This window comes from Electrona antarctica (assembly GCF_951216825.1).
Source record: "Electrona antarctica genome assembly, chromosome: 20".
NCBI classification, from domain to species: domain Eukaryota; kingdom Metazoa; phylum Chordata; class Actinopteri; order Myctophiformes; family Myctophidae; genus Electrona; species Electrona antarctica.
Genome location: NC_136801.1, coordinates 17,676,318 through 17,702,339, shown reverse-complemented (window position 1 = coordinate 17,702,339; position 26,022 = coordinate 17,676,318). Strand labels below are relative to the sequence as shown.

At 45.5% G+C, this 26,022-nt stretch overlaps 1 protein-coding gene across 2 annotated transcripts in view; it reads left to right on the top strand.

Moving 5' to 3' along the window:
* The window catches only part of LOC306913465 (partitioning defective 3 homolog), a gene marked incomplete at its 3' end in the record, with an annotated part of 531,789 nt that overhangs the window by 70,820 nt on the left and 434,947 nt on the right, over positions 1-26,022 (top strand). For both annotated transcript variants that reach the window (XM_079490132.1, XM_079490131.1), the window contains exon 2: positions 5,544-5,645. In XM_079490132.1, the coding sequence (XP_079346258.1) occupies positions 5,544-5,645 (102 nt within the window). The remainder of the gene's footprint in view (positions 1-5,543; positions 5,646-26,022) is intronic.

The window sequence follows — 26,022 nt, the reverse complement described above, 5'->3', positions numbered from 1 at the left end:
TACACTACAGGCGATACGTGTAAAACCCCGGACATTTGAAGGGATTTATAAAACCACCCGGAGTGGCCGGACAGGCCCCCAAAAGAGGACGTATGGTAAACTGTGTATGTAATCGCGGCGCTGTCCATCCAAGTTAGAATGAGTGTGTGTGTGTGTGTGTGTGTGTGTGTGTGTGTGTGTGTGTGTGTGTGTGTGTGGCTGGCTGCCCTGTGTTTTGCAGCGTGGGGATCGCCATGTGAGGGGGCTAGCCAATAAGGGCCCTGTGTTGCATGTGGAGAATTGTGTAGGTTAGTGTGTGTGGTGTAGCCGAACGGGGTGGTGAGAACATGAGGGGGATGTAGCACAGCAATCGGTGACCCCTACATTAAGCTGTGTTGCTCCCAGCATGCAGTGCAAATGCGTGTTGTAGCAACCGTAGCCAATGGGAAAACAGGATGCAGTGTTGCCAGGTCCGCGAATTGTAAGCGAGTTGTAAGTAGCGTGTTGAATGGCATTGTTTCTGGGCTTGTTTTCATAGACCTGGCAACAAATTAGGCGGGGGTGTCGGTGCTTGTGGCGTGTTTGTGTGTGTGTTTATTTACTCATTGTTTGTGAGTCTGGACGTGAGGCGGCTTTAGTGGCAGTGCAATGACAATTTTGACGCGCGTGATGTTGAGTGTGGCCGTGCTGCGCGACATGAGGAGATAGCCGTGGATCGACGCGGAGGGTAAGTCTGTGACGTGTTAGTGTGTTTAGTGGGTTGTTGCAGTGTGTCAGTGACGTAGTAGCTAGTGCCTTTTGTTCCTGTGCGTGCGCTTGGGCACACGTTTTCAATTGTATATAGGATATGATATAGTATAGTATGTATAGTTTACATAGATACTCCAATGTTACGTTCTTAGTTTACGCATGATTCATGATAACTACTTTTTATACATGTGATGTATGCCATGCTTTTTGTTATTGCTTAATGTAAATCGCTCTGGATTAAGAGCGTCTGCTAAATGCCTAAATTGTAAATTGTGGTTGAATAGGCCCCCGAGAACAAGGTTAAAATCCAGGAAACCGCACGCACGCACGCATGCAGTGCCACGCATGCATGTACGCAAGCAAGCACGCATGCACGCAGTGCCACACATGCATGTACGCATGCACGCACGGGTCGCACGCACGCACGGGTCACGCGCACACACACACACACACTGTTAAGGATGACGTGCCCATACTGTATGGAGATATCTGTAGTATGCAATACCTGTTGTCATAGCACCCATTTTTGTCTGTCTGTGTCCCACATGGAGATCTCTGTATCTGTCTGTCTGCCTGTGTGTGAAGAGTGCAAACTGACTGTGAAAAGTAGACTGATTAAGTAATCAATTGGCAGGTGTGTGGTTGCCATGGCAATCAATTGGCTGAGGCAGAGGCTGGAAATTGCACAGGTGAGGGGATTTAGGCTGATTAGGCCCACTGGCAGAGCCTGACCAGAGCCTTTTGTGGTGGTTCTGGAGAACCGTGGGTCCGACCGACTCGATACCGGGCACTGCACTCCCTGTGGGGGTGTGGAACGCGTGTGTCGAATGTGAAACGGTCAAACGGTTCTCGAGTTACGTGCATTACAACCGTACACGCACGCACGCACGCACGCAGACAGACGTGGCGCATTTATAGTAGGATTGGTAACACGGAAACACCATAATTCTCAGATTTTCTTCTTTTACTCCTTCTTTGTGCTTGGGAACATACCACATATACCAGCCATATTTTCCTTTCTAATAAGCCCAGAGGGGAGGAAAATACCACACAATCATTCCCCTCATGATTTGGGCCATTTTGGCTGGTGAACCGCAATGTAGAAAAGTTCACTACAACGGAGCTGCGCATGACAGCATTGGACCACAGACCTTCACACACCATGGTTTGGAAGGGGGTAAAAGAAGAGTTGAAAAGAAAGAAAGTGGAAGCAGAGACAGTAGGAGAGAGAGAGAGAGAGAGAGAGAGAGAGAGAGAGAGAGAGAGAGAGAGAGAGAGAGAGAGAGAGAGAGAGAGAGAGAGAGAGAGAATGAATTGCAAAGGATGAGGAAGATTCTTTCCTAACATGGTTATGAAGGAAGGAATATACGGTACTGTACGTGCTAAATGAGTGCAGTGGTTAGTCTCTGGCTTGGGTTTTTGACTGGGCCATGCTTCAGTGGCTGTGGCGTGGCTTATGAGCTGGGCAACAATCTTAACAAACTGTTAAGATTGAGTTAGTTACACTCCCAATGTGTTGCAGAGAGACACATTCTGATCTTGTAGATCTGCTAAGAGAGAGAATACAGCAGACGATAAAGTAATGATGGTGATGATGATGAGAGTCCAGCCGAATGACTAGCACAACCAGAGCCGGCCATGTCATGTCCTGCCACATTACATACAACCATTACACAACCATGCTAATGATGTCCTGCCACATAACATACCACAGGATGAGAAGGATTAAGTCAGATCAGCTCATTAAAGGGATTTAATTGGCACTGGCTGACAGTTCCATTGGACTGCTAATATGAAATAATTGTTGCTACAAGGGCTGCATGCAATATTGACATAATAATGTTTAAAGCCTATAGACCTTATTGGAGTCTTTTTATGTTTAGTTAACAGTTTGAATCGCAGAGTGATTGCAATTTGCGCTAAAAATGTATTTCACAGAGAAGATTGTGTGCAAGATTGTTGTACCTGTATTTAGGTCAGGTGACATCAAGGCAAATATCAAGGAGAAAACGTCAAAACGTTTTCATCAAAAAGTTAATTTCTTTAATGGCGCAACTTTTCGACCATATAGGAATAAATAAAGGTGGAAGAAAGAAAGAGGTCTTCATCATGCAAATGATTTTGCCTAATGAAAGACCTACTAAAGACCTAAAAAAAGAGCCCTTTTTCCACCACTGAACATGCTACAATAGAGAGACACCCCTCTCATCTAGACTGAGGTGGCTTTTAGACGAGGATGGTGTTCATAAGAAACGGCAAAATAAAGTATCATATGCTGGGGTCCTTTTAGACGAGAAGGGTGTTCTCAGGAGGTGAAAACGCATCAAAGTGAAACCACCTCCCAGAGTGGAAATCTTTGAGAACGCCGTTTTATCCCTTCTCCGTGTAAACAGGCAAAAGGTGAATCCGCAAAATGTATGACATCATGGCTCACGTTGGCTCGCAGCGCATATATTATTACATTGATGCATAATTATGATATAATGGAGTTCCTGAACAAGCCTCCCTCCTCGCCTACAAAGCGCTGCTCATCAGCGATGGTGAATGTAAAACCATGATGTAAATAAAATGCCTTAATTGTGATAGGTGGCAGCCGCGGCAGCAGCGTTTATGTAGCCTAATGTATTATAAAATATATAACCATCCCGTGGCGCTCTGCCTGCATGCTCTGGGCAGCTGTCTGTCACCACCATCACCCTCCCTGTGAATGAAAATAAAAATCCAGTCCCCTCCCCAGGTGATTAAACAAAAAGGAATCACCCTATTAACCTATTAATTAACATCACATTTACCTCAGTATTATTTATTCCTAACTTTAATCTGGTAGCGTTTTTAATATGTGAGAAATTAAAGTGACCGCAAAAATCGCGAAAAACTGACTGCTGTGAGCTTTGAACTCACGGCCAATGGGGGCAATGGTCTCGTAGTCCAACACCTAACACAGCAAACTATGTAAGTCATTCAAATGTGGGGGTTAAAGTGTGTACTTGTAGTGTGTGTTGTAGTGTGATGACGCCGGGAACTGCGTGAAGGGGGAGCTGGCTCTTCTTCTTGTACATAACGTGGGTGACTGGTCTATTTGGCAGCCCGTTACCGCCACCTAGCGATATTACAGTGATGTAAATAGGTTTTCAATGTAATGAGTCCCGGGATGCAGGGGTGGTCTTTTAGATGAGTCCCAGGGACATTTGATGAGTCCCACTTCAGCGACGTTTAAGAGTCATATTTTGCCATGTTTACAAATTGCAGCATTTAACTCCCATTTCATCTTATATGGTTATAATGTGGTTATATTCATGTAGAAAACGAAGAAGAAATTATTATTATAACTAAAGCTAGCAAAATAAATTATAATAAAAAAAAACCTCTACATTCATACTACATACATATTTCATATGATTTTGGCTATATGAAATCTATAATAATTCTGCCAGTTTTAACTGTTAAAAATCTTTATGTTGTTTTCATGACACATTACACAATACATACAAAATAAAAATGAATGCTACAAAACTAACCTGGAGATTAAGTAGAAGCAGTCATGGAGGAGGTAGGCTGTGCACAGCAGCACACATCATCATCATTAGCAGATGATGATGTTAGATTTAGAAAATAGGGTTGCTAATATTTTTTGTTGCCCTGCAGTTGGCTTTGGCACTTCTTTTTTTGGGGGGTGGGTGGGGGCATGTTAATGTGTGGTGGCACCGGTCCACAACGCACAACATACAACAGTGTCGGCGTTTGTTACAGTACACAATGTGTGTTTCCCATTCAATCGGGTCTACTCTGTTTGTCATGCTCAAACATTTTCGCCTGTCTTTCTGTCGGAGGCAGCGCCGTGTAGATGAGAGAGTTGCGACAACCGCGTTCACTGTTTATTCACGGAGCTTCATGAGTCACTGAACGGTATGTTGTCGTCACTCTCTCTCTCTAAACTGCTCTGGTCTCCAGGCTGCGCTCCGCTCAGCGCTCGACTCTGAGCAAGATGGCGGCGCCCGTCAGACTGTGTTGTTGTTAACTTACAAACTAGTGGTTCTACAACGAGTCCTACGTGGATTTTATCGTTTATAACGTAGGATGAGGTCGCATGCGGCCATGCAAAATGATCGTGTCCGTAGATTATTTGTTTTACCGCATTTCTTTCCGCGATTTTTATTTCTCACGTGGATTATTATTACTGTACACCGAGTACAGTAGTGCATCCCGTGGACGCACGCATGTTTTTGAAGTGCGGCCCAAAACTATAAAGTGCGTTTTGGGACGCAAAACGCACCCTATTTACATCACTGATATTATAGCGTTTTCATAAAGTGTGCGTTCTCGTGTAAAGGGTCAATAAAAACTGAGAACGCAACGGGACTTTGCCGTTTTATCTGGAGATGGTCGCCGTCTAAAAGAGGCCTGAGTCTAGATGACGGTCCTGCGTACCACCTGTTTCTACATTTCACATAATGCAAGAGGCAACAGAATGTTGCGTTATTGAAAACGAGCGCTTCCAAACTCTGACACTAATCACCTGGATGGAATTTGACAGAAAGTAGCTCATAACATGTGGTGGATTTTTATGAAACAAAAATATTGCAGATAGAAAGAGGATAATTCAAGCAATGTTGGTGAGTTTAACGTTTAATACAATCAGACTTTTCTGTTTGGATGTATGGGCTGTCAAGGCCAGAAATTAGTGTTTTGCCACTCAGTAGGCGTTCCCTCATAACGACCGGGTACGATGATGTCACGTGCATAGAGAATATAAATCCTTCGGGACAATATAGATTATTGCTGAACTAATGTGTTTATCTGTCTGTCTCTCCCAGGACCCGGGGTACTGGATCCAGGTCCACAGGTTGGAGCATGGAGATGGAGGCATTCTGGATGTGGATGACGTGCTTTGTGACGTCGCAGACGATAAAGACAGGGTGAGTCACAATGTGTATGTGTAAGAGAGAGAGCGAGAGTTTATTTCTGTTCTGACTGTGTGTGAGCTTTTTTCTCATGCTAGCGTTATTCTACTAGCAGCTGCCAGTGTTGTTTGTTTGATCATGACAGACTTGTATTCATTCATTGTCATCCTACATTACATTTGCAATCCAGAGTATAACTTGGAGTAGTCATAGGATTGCTCAGTGTCTTACAAAACACACACATACTGTTTTACATTGACGTAAACGTATGTTTTCCTATGCCAATGAAGCTCCATTGAATTTAATTGTTGAACAGCACATTAGCTGTTGTGGGTATCAAACTTAATTGAGATGTTGTGGTTGCAGGACAGTGGCCCACCTTTTCCTCTCTCACTTGACTGTGGTTGTATGTCGTCTGGTGTTCTTGTATTCTTGCAGCAAAGCATCGAATGCTTCTTTCACCTGGTTTGTTTTACTGATGCTGAGCTCTATGGACTCCCTTTAATCACTACAGGCTGTTGGCAACAGCACGACTATGTCTCTCCCAAAGGGGTCTCCTTTGATGTGTGTGTGTGTGTGTGTGTGTGTGTGTGTGTGTGTGTGTGTGTGTGTGTGTGTGTGTGCGTGTGCGTGTGCGTGGGCGTGTGCGTGCGTGTGACTGTTGCAGGGTCTATTTGGTATGCAGGGTCTATTTGGTATGCAACAGTGTGCATGTCATCGTGCCTGGAAGCATGCGTGTACGTGTCAGCGGCAGCTCAATATCCTGCCATATCAACGCCCCGGCCGCTTCACTAACTGTAAACCTCCCACAATCCCCCGGGGCTGAGTCTATCTATTACTTCCTGTGGGAGCAGTGCTCATGGAAGTGACTACACCTGAGTCACTTGTTGAACGTTGAACTGTGTGTGTGTGTGTGTGTGTGTGTGTGTGTGTGTGTGTGTGTGTGTGTGTGTGTGTGTGTGTGTGTGTGTGTGTGTGTGTGTGTGTGTGTGTGTGTGTGTGTGTGTGTGTGTGTGTGTGTGTGTGGCGTGCGTGCGACATGGTGTGAGCTGGCAAGACGCGTTGTGTTACCACAGAATACAGTCACAGTATTGACTGTCAAGAAAAGCGCCTCTTATGGAATGCTGCCTTTTGGGTTCAGAAATATGAAATGGCAGTAGCGACTGTCTGTAACCCATTTAAACTTGGAAAGCTCCATATTTTAACTTTTTGTGCTTTTTCGTAAATTAACACCCTGCATCAGGGGTTCTCAACCCGTGGGTCGCGACCCCTCAGGGGGTCGCCAAATTATTTTTGGGGGTCCCCAAAAAAAATTGTTGATTGTTTACCAAGACATATACAACTGGAAATGTGAGAGGGAGATTTTGTACTTCTAGTGGGACTTGGACCTATGCCAGTAAGGGCTCATGTCATGTGAATTGTGAACCCCATAAGTGAGTGTTTTGACCACTGCATATGGCTTCCCACCTTGTCTCTACTCTCCACCCTGCCAGGGTATTGGTTAAAGTCAGAATGACATGGTCAAATTCAAGATTTCCATGACACGGTGGTGTCTGATCAGCAGTGGTGGAAGAAGTACTTAAGTAACATTCCTGTATCTAACTTTTACTTGAGTAAAAGTACAAAAGTATCATCAGAATTCAGAATAAACCTAAAGTATAGCATCCGGTCGCTGCCAGAGTACAAAACTCTGATTCTGGCCTTCAAAGCAACCAAAGGTATGGCACCCCCATATCTTGCAAGTCTGATCGGAGCCTACAAATCCCCCTGCTCGCTCAGATCAGCCAACACAGGGAAGCTGGAAGTAAATTCACTAAAAACACTGTCCACACACGTCCCAGACTCTTCTCCCTTCTGGCTCCAAAACTATGGAATGCACTTCCCATTGCAATCAGAAATGCAGACTCACTCCCAATCTTCCGCCTTAGATTGAAAACTCACCTCTTCAGACTCCATCTTAGCCTGTATCATTTGCCCTCATAGACATATAAAGGTAGAAGCCTCTTTCGGCTCTGGGGCATGTGTTCTCGACAGGGGGCAGAGCTTTCCTGAGATTCCTTTTGAATCATAGTGGAAGCAAAGCAGAAGCTTGACAAGCTTCCGTCCACTCTGCGTCACAGAGTGGACCTTCGGGTCTGTCCCAGAAGTCCCAGAAAAGATACGCTATGATTGGCCAGTAGACACTTGAGTGGCAGCGTGGCGTAGCGTGCCTTCCACCCTTCCGGCACACTTCCGCCCCAGAGTGTAAATTGTTCCGCCCTCCCATCGACACACATGGCTCCAACAAACTGCAGCGGCCAATGAGGCATCTATTTTTTTAATATCTATGCTTGCCCTAGCCTTGACGACCTTACATGCGTATGCAGAGGCTCAACTAATGTAATTTAGATAGCATTTTTTGTAGACATAGCACTCTATAGTGTATACGCATAGTTAGACGGATGTTAGGTTCTTCTATGTATGATTCTTGATAACTATTTGTTATGTATCGGATGTATTAACTTGTGTTATACTTTATTGACGACGTTTCAACCTTTGGAGCAGATGAGTGTGCAGGTTCTTTTCTCTTTTTGAACCCAGCACCTCTACTAAGTATTCTATTAGTTTTTGCATGTAGAGGATGCCATTGGACTGGCCCCAACGGAATTGTCGTAACTCTGTCTTACTCTATGGCGCTGGCGTCATGTCCAGGGTGTATGTGTGCTTTTACATCAAGCTGCCTCACGCTACACAAACAGGAGGTAAACTCCTGCCCTATGGGCCACCTGGATCTGCAAGACTGACTTACTGACTTACTTACAGTATAGTGGTCTTTTGTTATGTCAAGTTTTGTTCTCCACTGCTGAGAAAATGAAGATGGATAGATGTTGGTTGTAATGTGTCAGTAGCTGAATCCACATGCATCCATGCACGCACAGGTGCCATGGTTACATAGCAAGTGGGATCAGAGAGAGCAGCTGTTTCGCACCTGCCTCTCCTCTCCTCTCCTCTCCTCTTTAGCTTCTCTTTTTCCATTATAAAATGAACTTATCACGAGTATCACTAGCCCCCTGGCTGCCGTATGGTATAACTACACCCATTCCTCAACGATCACTGAGCCAAGTGGCACTTCATTCACAGCTTCTAATGGACGACAAGAGGAGAAACACCTTTTTAATGAACACACATTGCCAGTCTTGTACAGTCGGCTCTGCTTTCCTAGAATTTGTTTTTCATTGTGCTTCACTGAATCATGGTGTTTTGAACCGTTGTAAATGAGCTGCTTAAAATGTCTGGAAATACAAACTGGGTGATTTACAAGGGCCGCTAACTTTACCTGGCAGAGCCTTTTGCTCTGTGAGTGTGCGTGCGATTGCGTGCGTGTGCGTGTGCATGTGTGCGTGTGCGTGTGTGTGTGTGTGTGTGTGTGTGTGTGTGTGTGTGTGTGTGTGCACACACTGCACCAGCAATTTTATGTTAGCATGTACATATACTGTAGGTGTTTTCTTCTGTGGGCATGTGCGTACTTGTGTGCGCACATTTGTTTACACAAATGTACTGATGTAGTGTGTGTGTGTGTGTGTAGTAGTAGTAAAACCAGTTTAGCCAGTTTATATCAGCTGTTGTGTTCCTATCTTTTTCCTCTGCTTGTCATCTAATAATTGTGTGTGTGTGTGTGTGTGTGTGTGTGTGTGTGTGTGTGTGTGTGTGTGTGTGTGTGTGTGTGTGTGTGTGTGTGTGTGTGTGTGCGTGTGCGTGTGACAGATCCCTGATAATGACGACACACTGCTCTGTGTTGAGGCAGAGGTGCTTAAAGTATGCCTTGTTCGTATCATAGATGGCGTCTGGTCATGTGGGGTCACCGTGTCACGCATTATACAGTAACCAATTACCATGTACATCGTCTTGATTGAGGTGGTGAGGGCTTGTGTTGTTTCAAGCACATTCTTTCTGTCCCTGTAGTTAATTAGAAGCTACATTGAGGGCGTGCTTTATCTTGGCGGTATGACATTCTTTTCCTTTGTGCGTTTCCTCCGGTGTTAATTGAACGCCTCCACAGCCTTTACAGTGACATGATGTTGTACTACTATTTTGCGCCAGAAAGTGTCCTTGTGGTTAGAGTGTCTACCCTGAAACTGGGAGGTCGGGGTTCGATCCCCGGCCGGGTCATACCAAAGACTGTAAAAATGGGACCCAATGCCTCCCTGCTTGGCACTCAGCATCAATGGGTTGGATCCAACTGATCAAATGATTCCCGAGCGCGGCACAGCTGTGGCTCACCGCTCCAAGAGATGGGTCAAATGCAGAGAATAAAACGTGTGTGACAGATCGTACGACTTTGACATTTTTATTTTATTTGCCATGATTGTCTCCTGTGTTTGTCCACATCACATTTGAATATATATGTCATATGAACAGGCTTCTGAGATGTACGATTTGACTATGCAGGGTGCTCCTGTCTGTCTGTCGAATGAGGCCAGAGGCTGAGGTCTGTCCGTTCGTCTGTCCGTCCGTCCGTCTGCCTGTCAGCCTCTGGCCTCATTTGTTACATGCAGTTCTGTGTCAGGCCAGGTCAAGTAAATTGTTTAGCACATTTTATATAATGTAAATTTGACATGCTTCATATCAAAGTACAACAAATATATTTACAATGTAATCCCACCCACACACAAAACATCCATAAACCACATCCATGACATCTCAAACGCACATGGTTCCCTTTTCCTCATAAAATATGGCAGTTACTAAACAAACACCCATAATCATCAACTTTTCTTTACGATATTCACTTTTTATATGGAGTCTAATTGATACTGTAGTGTACTGTACTATCGACTCTATACTGCAGTCCTTATAGAAGTAATTCTGCTGTTGACTCCTCAGACAATCACAGCTCTAGCGTTTAGTTGCCTCGTCTGCTTAGCCCCATCACATCACAAAGCTAGTGGCGTGTATAATCTCTGGACATTCTCAATGAAATAATCCATGTTCTGGAGACATAATATGAAGGGAGTACAACTGAAGCCGTCTGTTAGTTCAAAGCCAACCTCTGAAGGATTGTGTGGAGGAGCTGTCGGGTCTGTAAAGGATGCATCTCTTTGGACTTCGCCCTTGTGTAGTCTGTGTTAACGGGTCATTTAAAGTCACGTCATGTCATGTCTAGTAGTTCAAACTTCAAAGCCATCTGTACAGAACTGAAGGATTATGTAAGAGTAGATTAACCCAGGAGTAAATGTTAATGCTAGGGGACTGCATAGAGACAACACAGATTTGTTAATATAGAACTACAGAAAAGTAGAGCCTGCACACTGACTGGTTCATGCATGCTGCCATAGTGAATTTATTTGATTACCACCGAAGTGACAAGACTTTCAAGCATCTTGGCTTTTCCTCAGATGAGGATTGTAAATGTATATGCATGTAGAATTTTGTGTATTCTTATGGGCAAATACTGTGTGTGTGTGTGTGTGTGTGTGTGTGTGTGTGTGTGTGCGTGTGCGCATGTTTTTAAGTGTAGTATTTCTCAGGTTCATGTGCGGACATATAATCATATGTTCCATTAACCGCAAAGTGAAATTAAAGCACTTCTGTTTGTGTGAGAGGCTTTGGAGGCACACACCGTGAGAACCAGAGAGATGGATAGAAGGGGGGGAGGATATTGGGAGAATCGATCTCACTTTAGGATATGAAGGTGAAACAATGGCTCCCTGAGAGCGGATCGCGGTTACCATGCGGTGACAGGCACTGTAGTAAACGGGATGGGGCCGTTGGGGCGAGGCCTCTCAGAAGCTCACCGTTGTGTCTGCGTGAGACTGCTGATGGCAAGGGAGGGGCAAGGGGAACATAAGGGGAAAACGAAGGAGCTGTGTGTGTGTGCCAGACTGAGATGTACACCATTCCCAGCACCTTAAAAGCTCTCGCCTCTCAGAGAGTACACAGTAAAACCTTCTCTGTTAATTCATGCTATACGGGTCGGGTCCATCCGCTTACATTCCCTCTTGGGGTTAAATGAACACTGATGATTTTAATGTGTACCTCCACTCCTCCAGTCTCAGACTGGAGGACAGACGGCAGCAGAACAGTGCTCCAACGCCTTCCAGCACACATGCCCTGCCAAGAGGTTGGAATGGGAGGTGTGTGTGTGTGTGTGCGTGTGCACGTGTGTGCGCGGGGGCGGGGTTCAGCCGAGTGTCAGAGTATCTCTGGGCGAGTCATGTTGCCTCACAAAGCGACGTGCTGGAGCGTGTCATTCTTAGAAAGGATCCTGCCTGCTAGCACTTCACATGCATCGCTCGATTCAGTGTCTGGGTGTCCAGTGTCCACACATTGCCTCACCTGTGCTGGTCTTGCAGTGTATCATCATCACTTTTTTTTCTCCACAAGGCAAAACGCAAGGAGACGATGTGCGACATGTGAGCTGAGTCGGAACCCATGACATTCACGATTAGGTCTATTCCTATGTGGCACACATGTTGGCCAACCGGTTTCCCCTCACCTCACTTACCGTTAGTTTTTTTTATTCATTTAATTGCTGTGGTTTGTCTTGTCTGATGTTGGAAGATGATTGGAGCCAAAACCTTCCTAATATGAAAGACTGGCCACAAATGTCTATGGATTGTTTCTGCAATGCATTTTTTTTAATCTACCGGTAATTGTTTCCATGCACAGTTTAAGCAATGACGATCACCAGTCTCTAGTTGAACAAAGTGTTTAGAGACTGACTTGTTACAAGTCTATGGTTTGTCCACCACCTACTCCCATAGGTGATCGGTCTACCTTATAGAGGGTATGCGTGTTACATCATCATCAAACCCTTGAAAACCCATGCATCCAAACAGAAAAGTCATATCTGATTGCATTAAACAACGTTAAACAATGTTAAACTCACTTTGCATGTTGCTTTGCCACTCGATTTGCCACTCGATGTGCCATTCACTTTAAGCATGTGCATACCCTCTATTGCTGGGTTCCCATCACTAGCATCTGTTAGCTGTTCACTGGGAGTTGTAGGTTTTGCAGCCCCATCCCCCTATCTTCCTTCCATGCTTTCATCCACCTCCTCCGATCTGGTGGAGATTGTTTTTCACACAATCAGCATCTCAAGGGCTCCTCACGCCTCACAGCAGGCTGTGAGTGTGCTCCGCTCCGGCTCAAGTGCCTAGATAAATGCTGAGGTGACACAGAAGATTGGCGACGGGCAGCTTCGGTCTTGATTGTAATTCACATCACAAGGCGCCACCAACCCAACAGCCCGGAGTTGCCATTGAGTGTCTGGCAGGTGGCATGATCTCTAAAAGAAAAAAAAAAGAAGATTGTATATCTGAGTTGTGCACGCTACTGTAATTAATACAATTTAGAGAGAACTGGAGACACAAGTAGAAGTAGAGACACATGCATTCCAAATATCAGCCTTTGCTCCGTGTCTATTGTGATATCATATAGTTTGCCTGACATAATGTCTCAGAGAAATTAACTGACCTCCAGCCCGTCACGTTTCAGCATCACAGCGTGTTACGGTCCAGAATAATGACCCTCAGATGAGCACTCACTCTGTTCCATTCTCTCGCTTTGATGCTGATCGGTAAATGTGAAAAATATAGAAATGGCCTCATGGATCATATAAAACATGTGCCAGACAGACACATGAATATCGCTCCCATCTGAGATGGGGGGTGGGCTTTTCTGATACACTCTAGAGAGACGGGGGAGTGACAGCAAAGGTTGTCTGGCTCTGTAATCAAACCCGTCAGACTGTATTAGAGCCTATGTGATATGCTCCTTAACACATTTAGACCTGAGTTAAAAACATTCACTTTGAAAGAATATATATTCAAAGATTTGCGCCACATTTTTACGATTTTTCAAAAATAGCAGATCTACAAGCTCGTAGCACGCCACTCGGTGGCGCGCTATGAGCTTGTAGATCTGCTATTTTTCAATAGCTAAATTATAACGTAATGTTTAAAACACCAAAAGGGGTTTCCGCCCAAAATGGGTTAAACGCCAGGCCAGCAGCGCCCAACATAAAAATATGCCATTCTACAAGATCCCAATGCGTAGCAGATTCACAACACATTGTGAGCTTGTAAATCCTTGAACGTTTTTGGAAAACGTCTGTCTATAATGATTATGCCCAAAACCGGGGATGCCAGGTTTAAAGCGGTTAATAGCAGACACGGTCTTGCAGTCTTGCAGGGTTACCAGCAGGCACCGTTTCAAACATAAGGCTTTTTTATTACTATCATGCATCAGGTGGTTGTTTGGCAGGGAGTGGATTTATTGTATGTCTGCCCTTCATTATGAGGTCCAGACAGTCCAGTCCCTCTCCACGCGCCATAGAGGGAGAAGGCTGCTGTCTGTCTGCCCTTCATTATGACTGGGTCCAGGCAGTCCAGTCCCTCTCCACGCGCCATAGAGGGAGAAGGCTGCTGTCTGCCTGCCCTTCATTATGACTGGGTCCAGGCAGTCCAGTCCCTCTCCACGCGCCATAGAGGGAGAAGGCTGCTGTCTGCCTGCCCTTCATTATGACTGGGTCCAGGCAGTCCAGTCCCTCTCCACGCGCCATAGAGGGAGAAGGCTGCTGTCTGCCTGCCCTTCATTATGACTGGGTCCAGGCAGTCCAGTCCCTCTCCACGCGCCATAGAGGGAGAAGGCTGCTGTCTGCCTGCCCTTCATTATGACTGGGTCCAGGCAGTCCAGTCCCTCTCCACGCGCCATAGAGGGAGAAGGCTGCTGTCTGCCTGCCCTTCATTATGACTGGGTCCAGGCAGTCCAGTCCCTCTCCACGCGCCATAGAGGGAGAAGGCTGCTGTCTGTCTGCCCTTCATTATGACTGGGTCCAGGCAGTCCAGTCCCTCTCCACGCGCCATAGAGGGAGAAGGCTGCTGTCTGTCTGCCCTTCATTATGACTGGGTCCAGACAGTCCAGTCCCTCTCCACGCGCCATAGAGGGAGAAGGCTGCTGTCTGTCTGCCCTTCATTATGACTGGGTCCAGACAGTCCAGTCCCTCTCCACGCGCCATAGAGGGAGAAGGCTGCTGTCTGTCTGCCCTTCATTATGACTGGGTCCAGACAGTCCAGTCCCTCTCCACGCGCCATAGAGGGAGAAGGCTGCTTCATTATGACTGGGTCCAGACAGTCCAGTCCCTCTCCACGCACCATAGAGGGAGAAGGCTGCTTTCCTCAACTTTTAACCCTCTTTTTATTTGTATCCACACGGTTGGGAGTACACGCAGATATGATGATGTGCATATGTAGATATCTTTGTTTTTTTTTGGTCTGTCCACCACCTACTGCCATAGGTGATCGGTCTACCGGTCTACTGTCTTTTCTTTACAGCTTTTCCCTTTGCTTCTTCTCTTCTTCTTTGCTGGTCTAAACAAAAGAAACGATGGAGCTTACACAAAAAAAAAAAAAAAATAGTCAGACACTTTTTTTTACACTGGTAAACCTGTGATGTCATTCTGATTGCTGATGATTATTTGGCCATGGTGGCTACTGTTGGCAAAGAACCTTACCGCCCTCTAGTGGCAAATAGTTACAAGTACACATTGTCCACTTAGATTCCTGTACTCCACAGTGCAACTGCTTGTAAACAACAATGATTATAATCTTAATTCTGTTTTATTCCGTTCCACCATGTGTATTAGAAATTACATAACTAACAAAAGAAAGAAAGAACGAAATGGACCGCTAGGGACCCCCAGAATAGAAGATGTGTGTGAAATAAATGTAAAACATGCAGATCTACATGCATCTGCCATCTGTTTTTAAATAACCAGAGTATGAATGGATAAAGTGGTTAAAATTAGTGTGATGCTGTATTAAAAAACACCTGGGAATCCCCTGAACCACACTTAGACAACCACTGGCTTTACCTAAAGGCACATTTAGCCTTTTTTCTCAACATAATTTCCATCTATGGCTCTATTATGCTCACTATGGGACGCCTCCAAGTCTATCTCCTTAGCAGAGATCGTTTCATTGACCAAACAGCTGTAGCACACACACTTCCAAGCCCTCCAGCCATTATGTGTATCACATTCCAAAGAAATGACCCTGACGTGATTTGAACACGCAACCTTCTGATCTGGAGTCAGACGCGCTACCGTTGCGCCACAGAGTCATGTGTATTGGTCTTGTTTGCACTTTAGATGAATTGTGTATATTTGCTTTACTGGAGTAAAGCAGTACCGTTGCGCCACAAGGTCAATGCTAGAGTATGGAAAGCAAATATGTATGAGCATACTCACTGGACATACTGTTCTCAGCCTGTGGGTCAGGACCCCAGGGGGGTCCCCATATGATTGAGAGACAGACAGACAGACAGACAGTGTGTTAAACAGTGGTGGAAAGTAACCAAGTACGATTGTATTCTTTGTTAGTTAAATTTAAATATTTGCTATTTTTTAAGACAATAACAGCATCGATTGTCCATCTGGTCAGTGAGCAGTTTTGGAAAGTGTGAAACAGTACAGTACATTTACTGTATAAGGGCAATTTTTATGTAATTATTTACTTCTCTGGAGTACTTCCATTCCATTTCATCTCAGAGGCAAATATTGCACTTTTTGCTCCACTAGAATTATTTCAACGTTATGTTACTTAATTGTTACCACCTGAATTCAGCCCTATACTTTCGCTTTTTAAATCGCCGATCTACAAACTCACATGTGACTCGGTTTTCATACATTTTAAAACTTAAAACTAAGTACATTTTGATGCCAATAATTTTATACTTTTACTAAATTACATTTTGAATACCAGACTTTTGAGTATTTCTACTTTGCAGTATTGATACTTGCAACTTGTTGAGTAACAAATGTGAGTACTTTTTCCGTGTGCTCATGGATATTTGCTTGACAAAGGTTTTCATTGACCTCGTGGCGCAACGGTAGCGCGTCTGACTCCAGATCAGAAGGTTGCGTGTTCAAATCACGTCGAGGTCATTTCTGTGACCCTTTTTGGACGCTGGAAGTGTGTACTTTACAGCTGTTCGGTCACTGGAAAGTTCTCTGCTTAGAACAAACAGATCAGTGAAGAATGAAACATATTGTTCACCTCAATCTCCTGTAAACCAAATATGAAAGTATGTTTAGAGATTGATATTTTAATTAAAACATCATTATTACTGGGAAGATAAAATAAAATCTAGTATGCAATCGTTTGGAGAAAGCCAGGATTAACTTTCAACATTCACACTCACACACACACACATACACACACACACACACACACACACACACACACACACACACACACACACACACACACACACACACACACACACACACACACACACACAAAAGTCGCAGTCCTTTACGTTGAATGAAGGGAATACGTGATGAATTGAAGGATAGAAATAGTTGGCCAAGACTCGAGCGTTATTCATAGTCTGGATTTTCGGTGGTGAGGTGACCACCGAACTACAACATGACGTCACGAGCCGCGGTGAAGAGCAAACCACCACCACCGCCCCAGCCCTTCTCTCTGTTTTTACTCACCACCGCTCAACGTTATTTCAGCTCCGGTGGTCACCTCACCACCAAAAAAAATGCCATTAACAATTTAATTGTTTCCATCATTAAACATTGTAGACAATGTTTGGCTTTTAGGCTTCCTAAACAAAAGGTGCTAAATCTTCAACGATTCGATAATTATGCAAAAAAAGAATTGTGATTATCTCAAATAATGCAGATTAGGCAATGATGTAATAATTGTGTGACAGGCCTACTATCCAGTTGTATCATCACTACTCGCAAAACAATGTATTTCACTCAAATAAAGCATTTCACTCAGTGCTGACAATATGACTGGACACTGTGGACAGTTATAGTTTTGCCGTTGTTAATCTTGGCTTCCTGTTTTCTTCACTTCATTAAAGCTGTGATAACTTTCCTCTTCTGCTCAAACAAAAATTCAGCATTATACAGCACACTGTATCAACAAACCACAACCAATCATATTAAGCAAGAGAACACATCAATGACAGAGACCTGTTGTTTTGGCAAGCAACATAGTGTAGTATAGAAAACTCATCTTTTATCAAGGTCTCTGCATGGAGTTTGAGTGGAAGGTGAGCCATGTAAAGGACATTCTTGCTAATGTACTGCTGGCAGCGCTGCCCTCGAGTATTGATAAATCCTGCTTTCAGGCAACCAATTAGCTAAGAGGGAGGACACAGAAACTGCCCTGTGACAAGACGGCAACACGTTGCACTTAGATGATTATGGCTGTTAGAAATGCAAAGAACTGCCCACATGTACACCCTGAATTGATAATGTATTAACGTAGTGGGTAGTCGATGACTATGTGGGAAAGGGACAGTGGAGTTTCAATGAGCAAAGCGATGACCCTGACGTGATTCGAACATGCAGTCTCTTCTGATCTGGAGTCAGATAAGCTACCATTGCGCCACAAGGTCTCCATGGCTGCATGCTTGGGCCTCACCTGAACGACCCGATCCCATGTGAATCAGTTGTGAGAGGACCACAATGGAAACAAGTCCCTAGGACTGTTTTGTGTTATCCTTAATGTCTTAATGTGTTAGCCTTAATGTGACTGTACCATGTGCTGTTTACATTTCCAACTAATTCAGTATTGAATCAATCACAACATATAGACACACAGGCTGTAGCTGGCTCTTCTCTGTGGGTCGCGAGTAAATCCCCTTATATTTCAAAATGAAAAAGGAATCACAGCTTTTCATCAATTAAATTCATTCCAATTATTTCAAAAGTATTAAAAAAATAAATTAAATTAAAAAAATATATATATATATATTTCTTTTTAATTCTTTTTTTAGTTTGGGTCCCAGGCAAACGTCTAATTTCTCTTTTGAGTCCTGAGATAAAAGGTGTTGGGAACCACTGGGCTACGTTGTGTGCACTGCACGCCACCGCTGCATTGTTTTCCACCTGTGCTGCTAACAATAACATCAACGCTTTTGAGCTCCTCCGAGCCTGATCGAATGCGTCAGACTGCTGGGTATGCAAGCTGCCACATAGAGCCCCTTATCACTCCTTTTCATAGGGAGCTTAATGGCAGATGAGTGAAGATGATTCCACTAGCCCTGTCCCTCAGCAATTCTCGCCACTTTGAACATCTCTCTCTCTCTCTCTCTCTCTCTGGGGTGAGCTGAGGCGATCCGCCTCACAGAGCTTAATCATGGCACGGGGCAAAGAGCGAATTCTCCACGGCTATTAGCAGAAAAAAGCTCATTACAGCAAAAAACGTCTGAGTCAGCCATTCAGGGGTGGCTTATTTTTATACAGTAGTTGCACATGGGGAAATAGGGCCTGAAGCCGCAGTGAACCTCTGGCACCACAAGGGGGCACTCAGGTTCTATAGTTGTGATTGACCAACCTACACTGTTGTCTGTTTGCCCTCTGGCACAAACAAGTGGAGTGGACGCTTCCTTTCGTCCTTCCATTCCCTTTGGAATCCTTTCTTGGACTGGGTGAGCTTGACATGAGCGGTTAGTGATTGTATTCTCCCGCTGTGCTCTGTCTGCCACCTGAGCCTCAGCCATGACCGGACAGCTAGCCACCAGGGTTTGCCTGTTTGTCACGCCACTGTTGTCACGGAACCACTGGTTCTCAACCTGTGGGCCACATGATTTTGGGGCGGGTCCACAGATGACAGTAAAGTGACAATTTAATGACCTTTTAAGGCCTAAAATAATGAATAGAAGAAAAAAAAGGACAATTACTCCATCAAAAGTATACTAGTGAGTGACTACTATAAAAATAAATAGCCAAACATTGGCCGAATTGTCAAATCATAAGAAAGAGGCAAACATTTTGTAAATAGCCAATCTACAAGCTTGTACATCTGCTCCTATACAATTCCAAGTGTTTATCAGGGCAGGGGGGGGGGGGGGGGGGGGGGGGGGGTTCAGTTCAAATATGATTATTTTGGAGGTCACGGCTGTACTAAACAAACGCAGTGTCCGAAGCGCTTCCAGTTGGACACTAGCGCTCTTCGGGCGATTGACACCTTCTTGGCCTCGGGGTGATGGCATCACCATGGCAACAGCCGTCCCTGTGCCAAGCGGGCACCTGTGCCAGGGTCAGATCAAGCTGGGAGTGAAATTAGCCGGGGCTAACACAGGGCCCCCAACAGCTGGCCCCTGGTACCAAGCTACTGGCAGGGGAAATCAAAGACTAATCACTGTGTGTGTGTGTGTGTGTGTGTGTGTGTGTGTGTGTGTGTGTGTGTGTGTGTGTGTGTGTGTGTGTGTGTGTGTGTGTGTGTGTGTGTGTGTTATTTATGTGGTTGTGTGCACAGAGTCATTGTGTGTGTGTGTGTACTGTATGTCTGTACAAGGTGTGCTTCAGTACATAATGATTATTTGCTTCAGTATGTGCACACAAATTTGTGCATTGTGCATGAATGTGCGTCTGCTGCGTTGGCTTATTATGTGTGTAGTATTTGTTATATGGACCGTGTCAGCGTGTGCACATTACGCATGCACGTGTGCATATTTGATGCATGTGTTTGTAAAAAAAACAACAACAAAACACCAACATGCCAGAACACGCACGCACGCACGCACGCACGCACGCACGCACGCACGCACGCACGCACGCACGCACGCACGCACGCACGCACGCACGTGATGTGTGCAGTGAGGCAGGTTGGACAGCTGCTAGCTGGCTGAGGCGAGGCCAGAAGTCTTTTAGCTACCTGGCCCTCATTTGATGTGTCATCTAATCAATGACACGCTGACTTCAATCAATAGCCAGGCTGACGCTCCACCTCAGGAGTCGATACCTGACTCCCTCCCTTCCCCCCCCCCCCCCCCCCCCCTTCTCCTTCTTGCTCTCTCACTTGTGTTCTTCCTCTCTCACTAGTCTAGCCTAGCTCTCAGTCAGTCAGTCAGTCACTCAAGTCCCTGTTCACCACGGTGTGGTTTAAATCCTCTGTAAAGTTATTTCTATTCAGTAATGCAGACTACAAAACAGCCCCCGAAGGAGTCCAGACCACCAATAAGACTGTGTAATCCAACAATACAAAGGACATTAGTGCACTCGCCATCATTCGTAGATTTCAGCAAAGAGAGGGAGTGCAAGGAGAAAACATAGGGAGGAAACAGGTCAGCAGAACAATCTGAGATATGTACATATACATACAGTGTAAGAAAGTAGCAGCTGTCTAACATAAGGTTAAACATGAGGTGCAAAACGCGTATCGTATGTACATGAGGTTAGACATAACAGGCACGTTATGTCTAAAGGCCAGTCTACACCAATGCGACTGTTTGCAACTGCCATTGGGGATAATGGTTGCATACTGTAAGTAGTTGCATGTTGCAAGGAGTGGCAAGGAGTTGTGGTGTTGGTGTCGACTGGACCTTAACATAAAGTTAAAAAGGGTACAACCCACATGGCAAATCCACATAGTAAAGTATGGAACAAATTGTTACGTTTCTTTTCCGCCACTTAGTAATATGCTTAAATTCAGCAGGTCATCTGATCTGAGGTCGTAGTAGTCGGATTGGGTTGTGGCTCTCCAGCTCAGGGGACATAAAAAACAGTCCATCAAAGGAAAGTGTTCTAATGTGACAGGCACTGTTCAGGGCCCCTAGGGGTCCCAGACCCCCTGCTGAAGACCTCTGCACTAGTTAGTATAACCCAGAGCAGTCTTCCTCCTCTCCTGATATCTCTGTCTGTTGACGGCGGTGTTTCATTCCCCACATAATGGCCGTAGAGGAAGACGAGGCCTTTGTGTTATCTTAGTTCTTCCTGGATCCCTCTGAGGTACTTTCAGAGAGGGTGGTGGAGGGGGATGGTTGGGTGGGGGTTCCCCAACAGTCTGGGGAATCGGCTTCAGTCTGTCACCTCGGTTTAAGGGGCCTGTCCCCGTGGTGGCTGACCCACATCGGGGACCCTTGTGGTGGCGCCGGGGTCCTCCCCGGGACTCGACGCGGCAGATAATAGGCCTCGTCTGGCAAAGTGCTCGAATTCTGGAGACAAAGCAGCTCTGACAGCTGTCAGCGGCGAGCAGCGTCCCCCCCGGTTGAAACAAACACACAGACACACACACATGCACGCACGCACGGACACATACACTGTACAGTATGATGTGTGTTGTGATTAGAGTGGTATATGGGGGATGAGAAATTGTGTGAATGTGTGTGCATGTGCACATTGGAGTAGATGCATCCGTCTGCATGCGTGCATTCACATACAGCACATGTCTTTGCTACGTCTGACCCGGTCCCGAAGGCAACAGTACAGTAGGTGGTCAGAATGCTGACCTCAAAACGACATTTGCTGACCAATGAATGACCCACTGCTTCCAGGATAGGACCTCCCTCATGTACTTCCATTGCATCGTCTCCCTCTCGACTTTCCTTCCATCTCTTGGAGGAGAAAAACGAAGTTAAGAGTTAATGGACTGAATGAATGAACAAATAGATAATAATAAAACTCCCCAGCAATCTCGGCAGTGTTTGTTGTGCAGATGTCACTTCAGCAGTGATTCTGGTGGAGTGACTAGTTGCTCCAGTCCTCCTGGAGGGGACTAGTCATCAGAGACACCTCTAAACGTGACGAGGACTTGGACATGACCTAATTTTACCCACTCCCCAGAGAAAGCCCACCAGAGGATAGCTTTCTGGATTTGCTGCGAATTATTAGATTCCACCACCCCTCCTCCCCAGCACCGGGAATGCACATTGCATCTCTTGGCCCTGGTAAGTGAGCCAAATGTGACAGCCTTTCTGTGTCAGTGTCAGTCTCTGGCTCGTCTCTGCTGTCATAAAACATAACTGATAACATCTGTGACGGAGAGACCCAAAATCAGCGAGGGAAGTACGGGTGACAAGATCATGATAGGATGTTGTCAAACTGATCCAAAGGTCCAGCAGTCCTTTGGAGATCAGGTTTTGTCATTTTGAAAACCTGGGTCTGGTAACAATGAAATATTCTCTCCCTCCCTCTCCCTCATATACAGAGGACATGCCCTTGAGCAACAAAAGCAGCCTCTGGAGCCATTACCACACAGTAAATCAGTAAAAAGGAGGATTTTTACTGTGTAGGCATCTGCTTTTTTGCACTGGACTAGCTCCCAGTTAAGAGCCTTTGTCCCTGTGTTGTATTGAAGTGGTGCTGGCCATTGCTGTGAAAGACCGTCTGGCAAAACCCTCCCCCCAGGGTAAATACAGGCTAGAAAAAAATCCTTTTTATGCAGAGCACCTGAGAAACGTGTGCTGACAGAGTTGCTTTTGGCGGCTGTGACAGTAAGCTGTGAGCACTGAGCAGAGCACTGGAAGATTGAGTCATCGCTGGGTCATTGTCCCTCTTTTAGGAGGCTGAACGGGCTCTGGCTATTGTCCACTCTCACTGCTTTGTGTGTGTGTGTGTGTGCGTGTGCGTGTGCGTGTGCGTGTGCGTGTGCGTGTGCGTGCGCGTCCCAGGTGACAGTCTCCTCTTTATTGTCACCTGGCTTAGGTGAAGACATTAACCCTTTTCCTCCCACTTATTTCTGGAGCCTGAGGTACTGTACTGTACCTCAGCTCAGACAGTGCCAGTGGGTGTGTGTGTGCGTGTCTGTGCGTATGTGTGTGTGTGCGCGCATCGCTGTGTTTGACTCTGTATACAGTACATGCATATTTATGTCTCTATACATAGTGCCAGCAGGTGTGTGTGTGTGTGTGTGTGTGTGTGTGTGTGTGTGTGTGTGTGTGTGTGTGTGTGCGCGCGCGCGCATCGCTGTGTTTGACTCTGTATACAGTACATGCATATTTATGTCTCTATACATAAGCATATCGTCTCTGTCGGGGGGAGACCTCATATGCCCAAAACTGTTACTTTTCAGGATTCAAATTCAAAGGTAGCAAGACTTCTACAAAGCTCAACATGCGTCGCTTTGCACCACATTTCTAGCTTGTGGATCTGCTACTGTTGATGATTTTGTGTAGTATGATCAAATAGGGTGTTAATTTATGAAAAAGACACAAATCTTTAAAACATGCAGATAGGAGGTTTCCCGCCCCGACAGACAGCTCTCTCTCTCTCTCTCTCTCTCTCTCTATCTCTCTCTCTCTCTCTCTCTCTCGCTGTCTCTCTGCTGAGGTTTGCAGACACCTCTCATTTATCACTGTCTGAGGTTGAGTGTCAGTGCCCGGGGGAATCTACCTCTGTGAAGGAACAGGTGCTCAGAGCTGATAGAGAAGAAACGCTCCCCCACCCCGCCCGTCCCCCACTTCCCCCCCGCTTTCTAACCTCCTCTCTTCATCTTCCCCTTTCTCCTCTTTCTTCGCTCCGTCTCTTTTGTCTCGTTTGTTTCTCTCTCCCTCTCTTTCTCCCCCGTGTCACACTTCTATTGTCTCCATCGCCCGCCGCATCTCCTCCTCCCACCCTCCCCTCTTTCCCTGCAATTTGGGTGTCTCACTCTTCCTTTTGTCTCTCAAGGTGTGCGAAGGAAGTGCCGGTTTCAGATTGTATAGGGAGAGGAGGACGGTGTGCAGTGTTGCTTTACAACGGAGGCGCCGGTGCGTGACTGGAAAAGTCACACCGGTGACTTTTAAACGCACGCCGCGGTGAGAGTGATTGAGAGTGCATTGAGTTCCCGTCAAAATCCCGACGACGGCGCCGCCTCTCAAATGACAAAAAGTCTATTTGAACCACACTGGTGCGCACACCCATCACTTGGATTGTCAGCAGAACACAAACAAACAGGTCGCCGCCTTTCCTGCACGGTGCCACATGCTTGACGTGTATCGGAAGTATAATTGCTGCGCCCTTTGTTCTTCCGCCTCGACATTTTCACCTGCGACGCCCGTCTCCCATTCCTGCTGATAGTTAAAATATGGAGATGAACTGGTAGAGAAAGAAGTAGCTGTTGAACCAGGCCTGCCCTGAACACTCGCAATACGACAATAATAGCCAGCACTCCAAAGCCTTTCTGCTCCATCTCTCTCTCTCTCTCTCTCTCTCTCTCTCTCTCTCTCTCTCTCTCTCTCTCTCAACCTTGTCCTTGACCTGAACAACATTGAAGACCTCTGAACCACCATGGGGAGCACATGTATGCATGTATTCATGCATACAGGTACATGCATATGTATATATCTATGTATGCATGCATGCATTCATACATACATGTAATGGTAATCACAGCTTGTTCAACTGAGACCTCTGCTGCAAAACAGGGGGCTCAATCTCCGTCATCTCAGTCACTTTCTCCTTTGAATATTAAACCTAGTCTGCTCTCTGATCCCTCCCACGTCTGTCTGTCTCACATTTTAAGCAAGTGAGCGTCTCTTCTGCATGACAAGGAACCCCTCGCTGGCTTTTGTCTCGGGAGTCGGTGGCCCATAAGCACTGTCTCAACACTTGACTGCTTCTGTCAGCCCCCTCTGCTGGTAATTACCCTCGTGGGCCCAAAGTCACTCCAAGGTGGCTGCTGAAATTGGCTCTCAAATTGGCTTTGGTAGCAGCTTCGGTCTTTGGTCTTGAGAGTCTAATTTGTTTGATGATACAATATGATGTACTGGCCGGTATGCATGCCGCCATGCAGTTAGGTGTCATTTTGTTTGGCTGCAGACTAGGTGAACACAATGCACATTGCATTAGCTGTCATAATGATATGCATTCAAAGCCCATAATGATATGCATTCAAAGCCCATAATGATATGCATTCAAAGCCCATAATGATATGCATTCAAAGCCCATAATAGTAGAAGTGCACAGAAGGGAACGGATCCTGAATGAACAAAAATAAATCACACCTGTGTGAACTGAGTGGTGCAAATCCCCCCCCCCCCCCCCCCCCCCCTCTCTCTCTCTCTCATTAGCAGGCAACAGTGCAGCACTATCTCTCTCTCTCTGTTTCTGGCACAACAGCGCCACTTTTGGTACTCATTGGTACTGGTGCTCATAGTCACACAAACATGAACACACGGTTGACATAGACATTGCTGTTCCTTGGAGTGGTTGCACCACTCAAAAAGAAAAGAAAAACTAACAGGTCATGAGTATGACATTAGGAAAGATAGAGCAATACAGGAAAGAAGGAGAAAACATGAACGATAGAAATAGAAAGTAAGAGAAGGAAATACAAGTAAAGATTCAAGATTTAACATGGGTTATCTGTCATACATGCATTAAAAGTGTATTACAAAATAATATATATATAATACAAGATAATATTATTGGATAGTCAAATATGTATACTACAGGATCAAGAAAAGACATTTTAGCAATGGGGAGTGTATACACAATATGAAGGGTGAATAATTTAGCAACTAGATAGACATAGAATATGAAGTAAAATAAACTATATACAATAGTGCAAGACTGCAAGTACTGTTGCCATGGCTCCCGTCACAACACGAGCAACGTGGGGCATTGTGTGGACTGGTGCCAGGCTGTAGTGTTGTACACTGGCACATGCAGGGCTGGATGCCA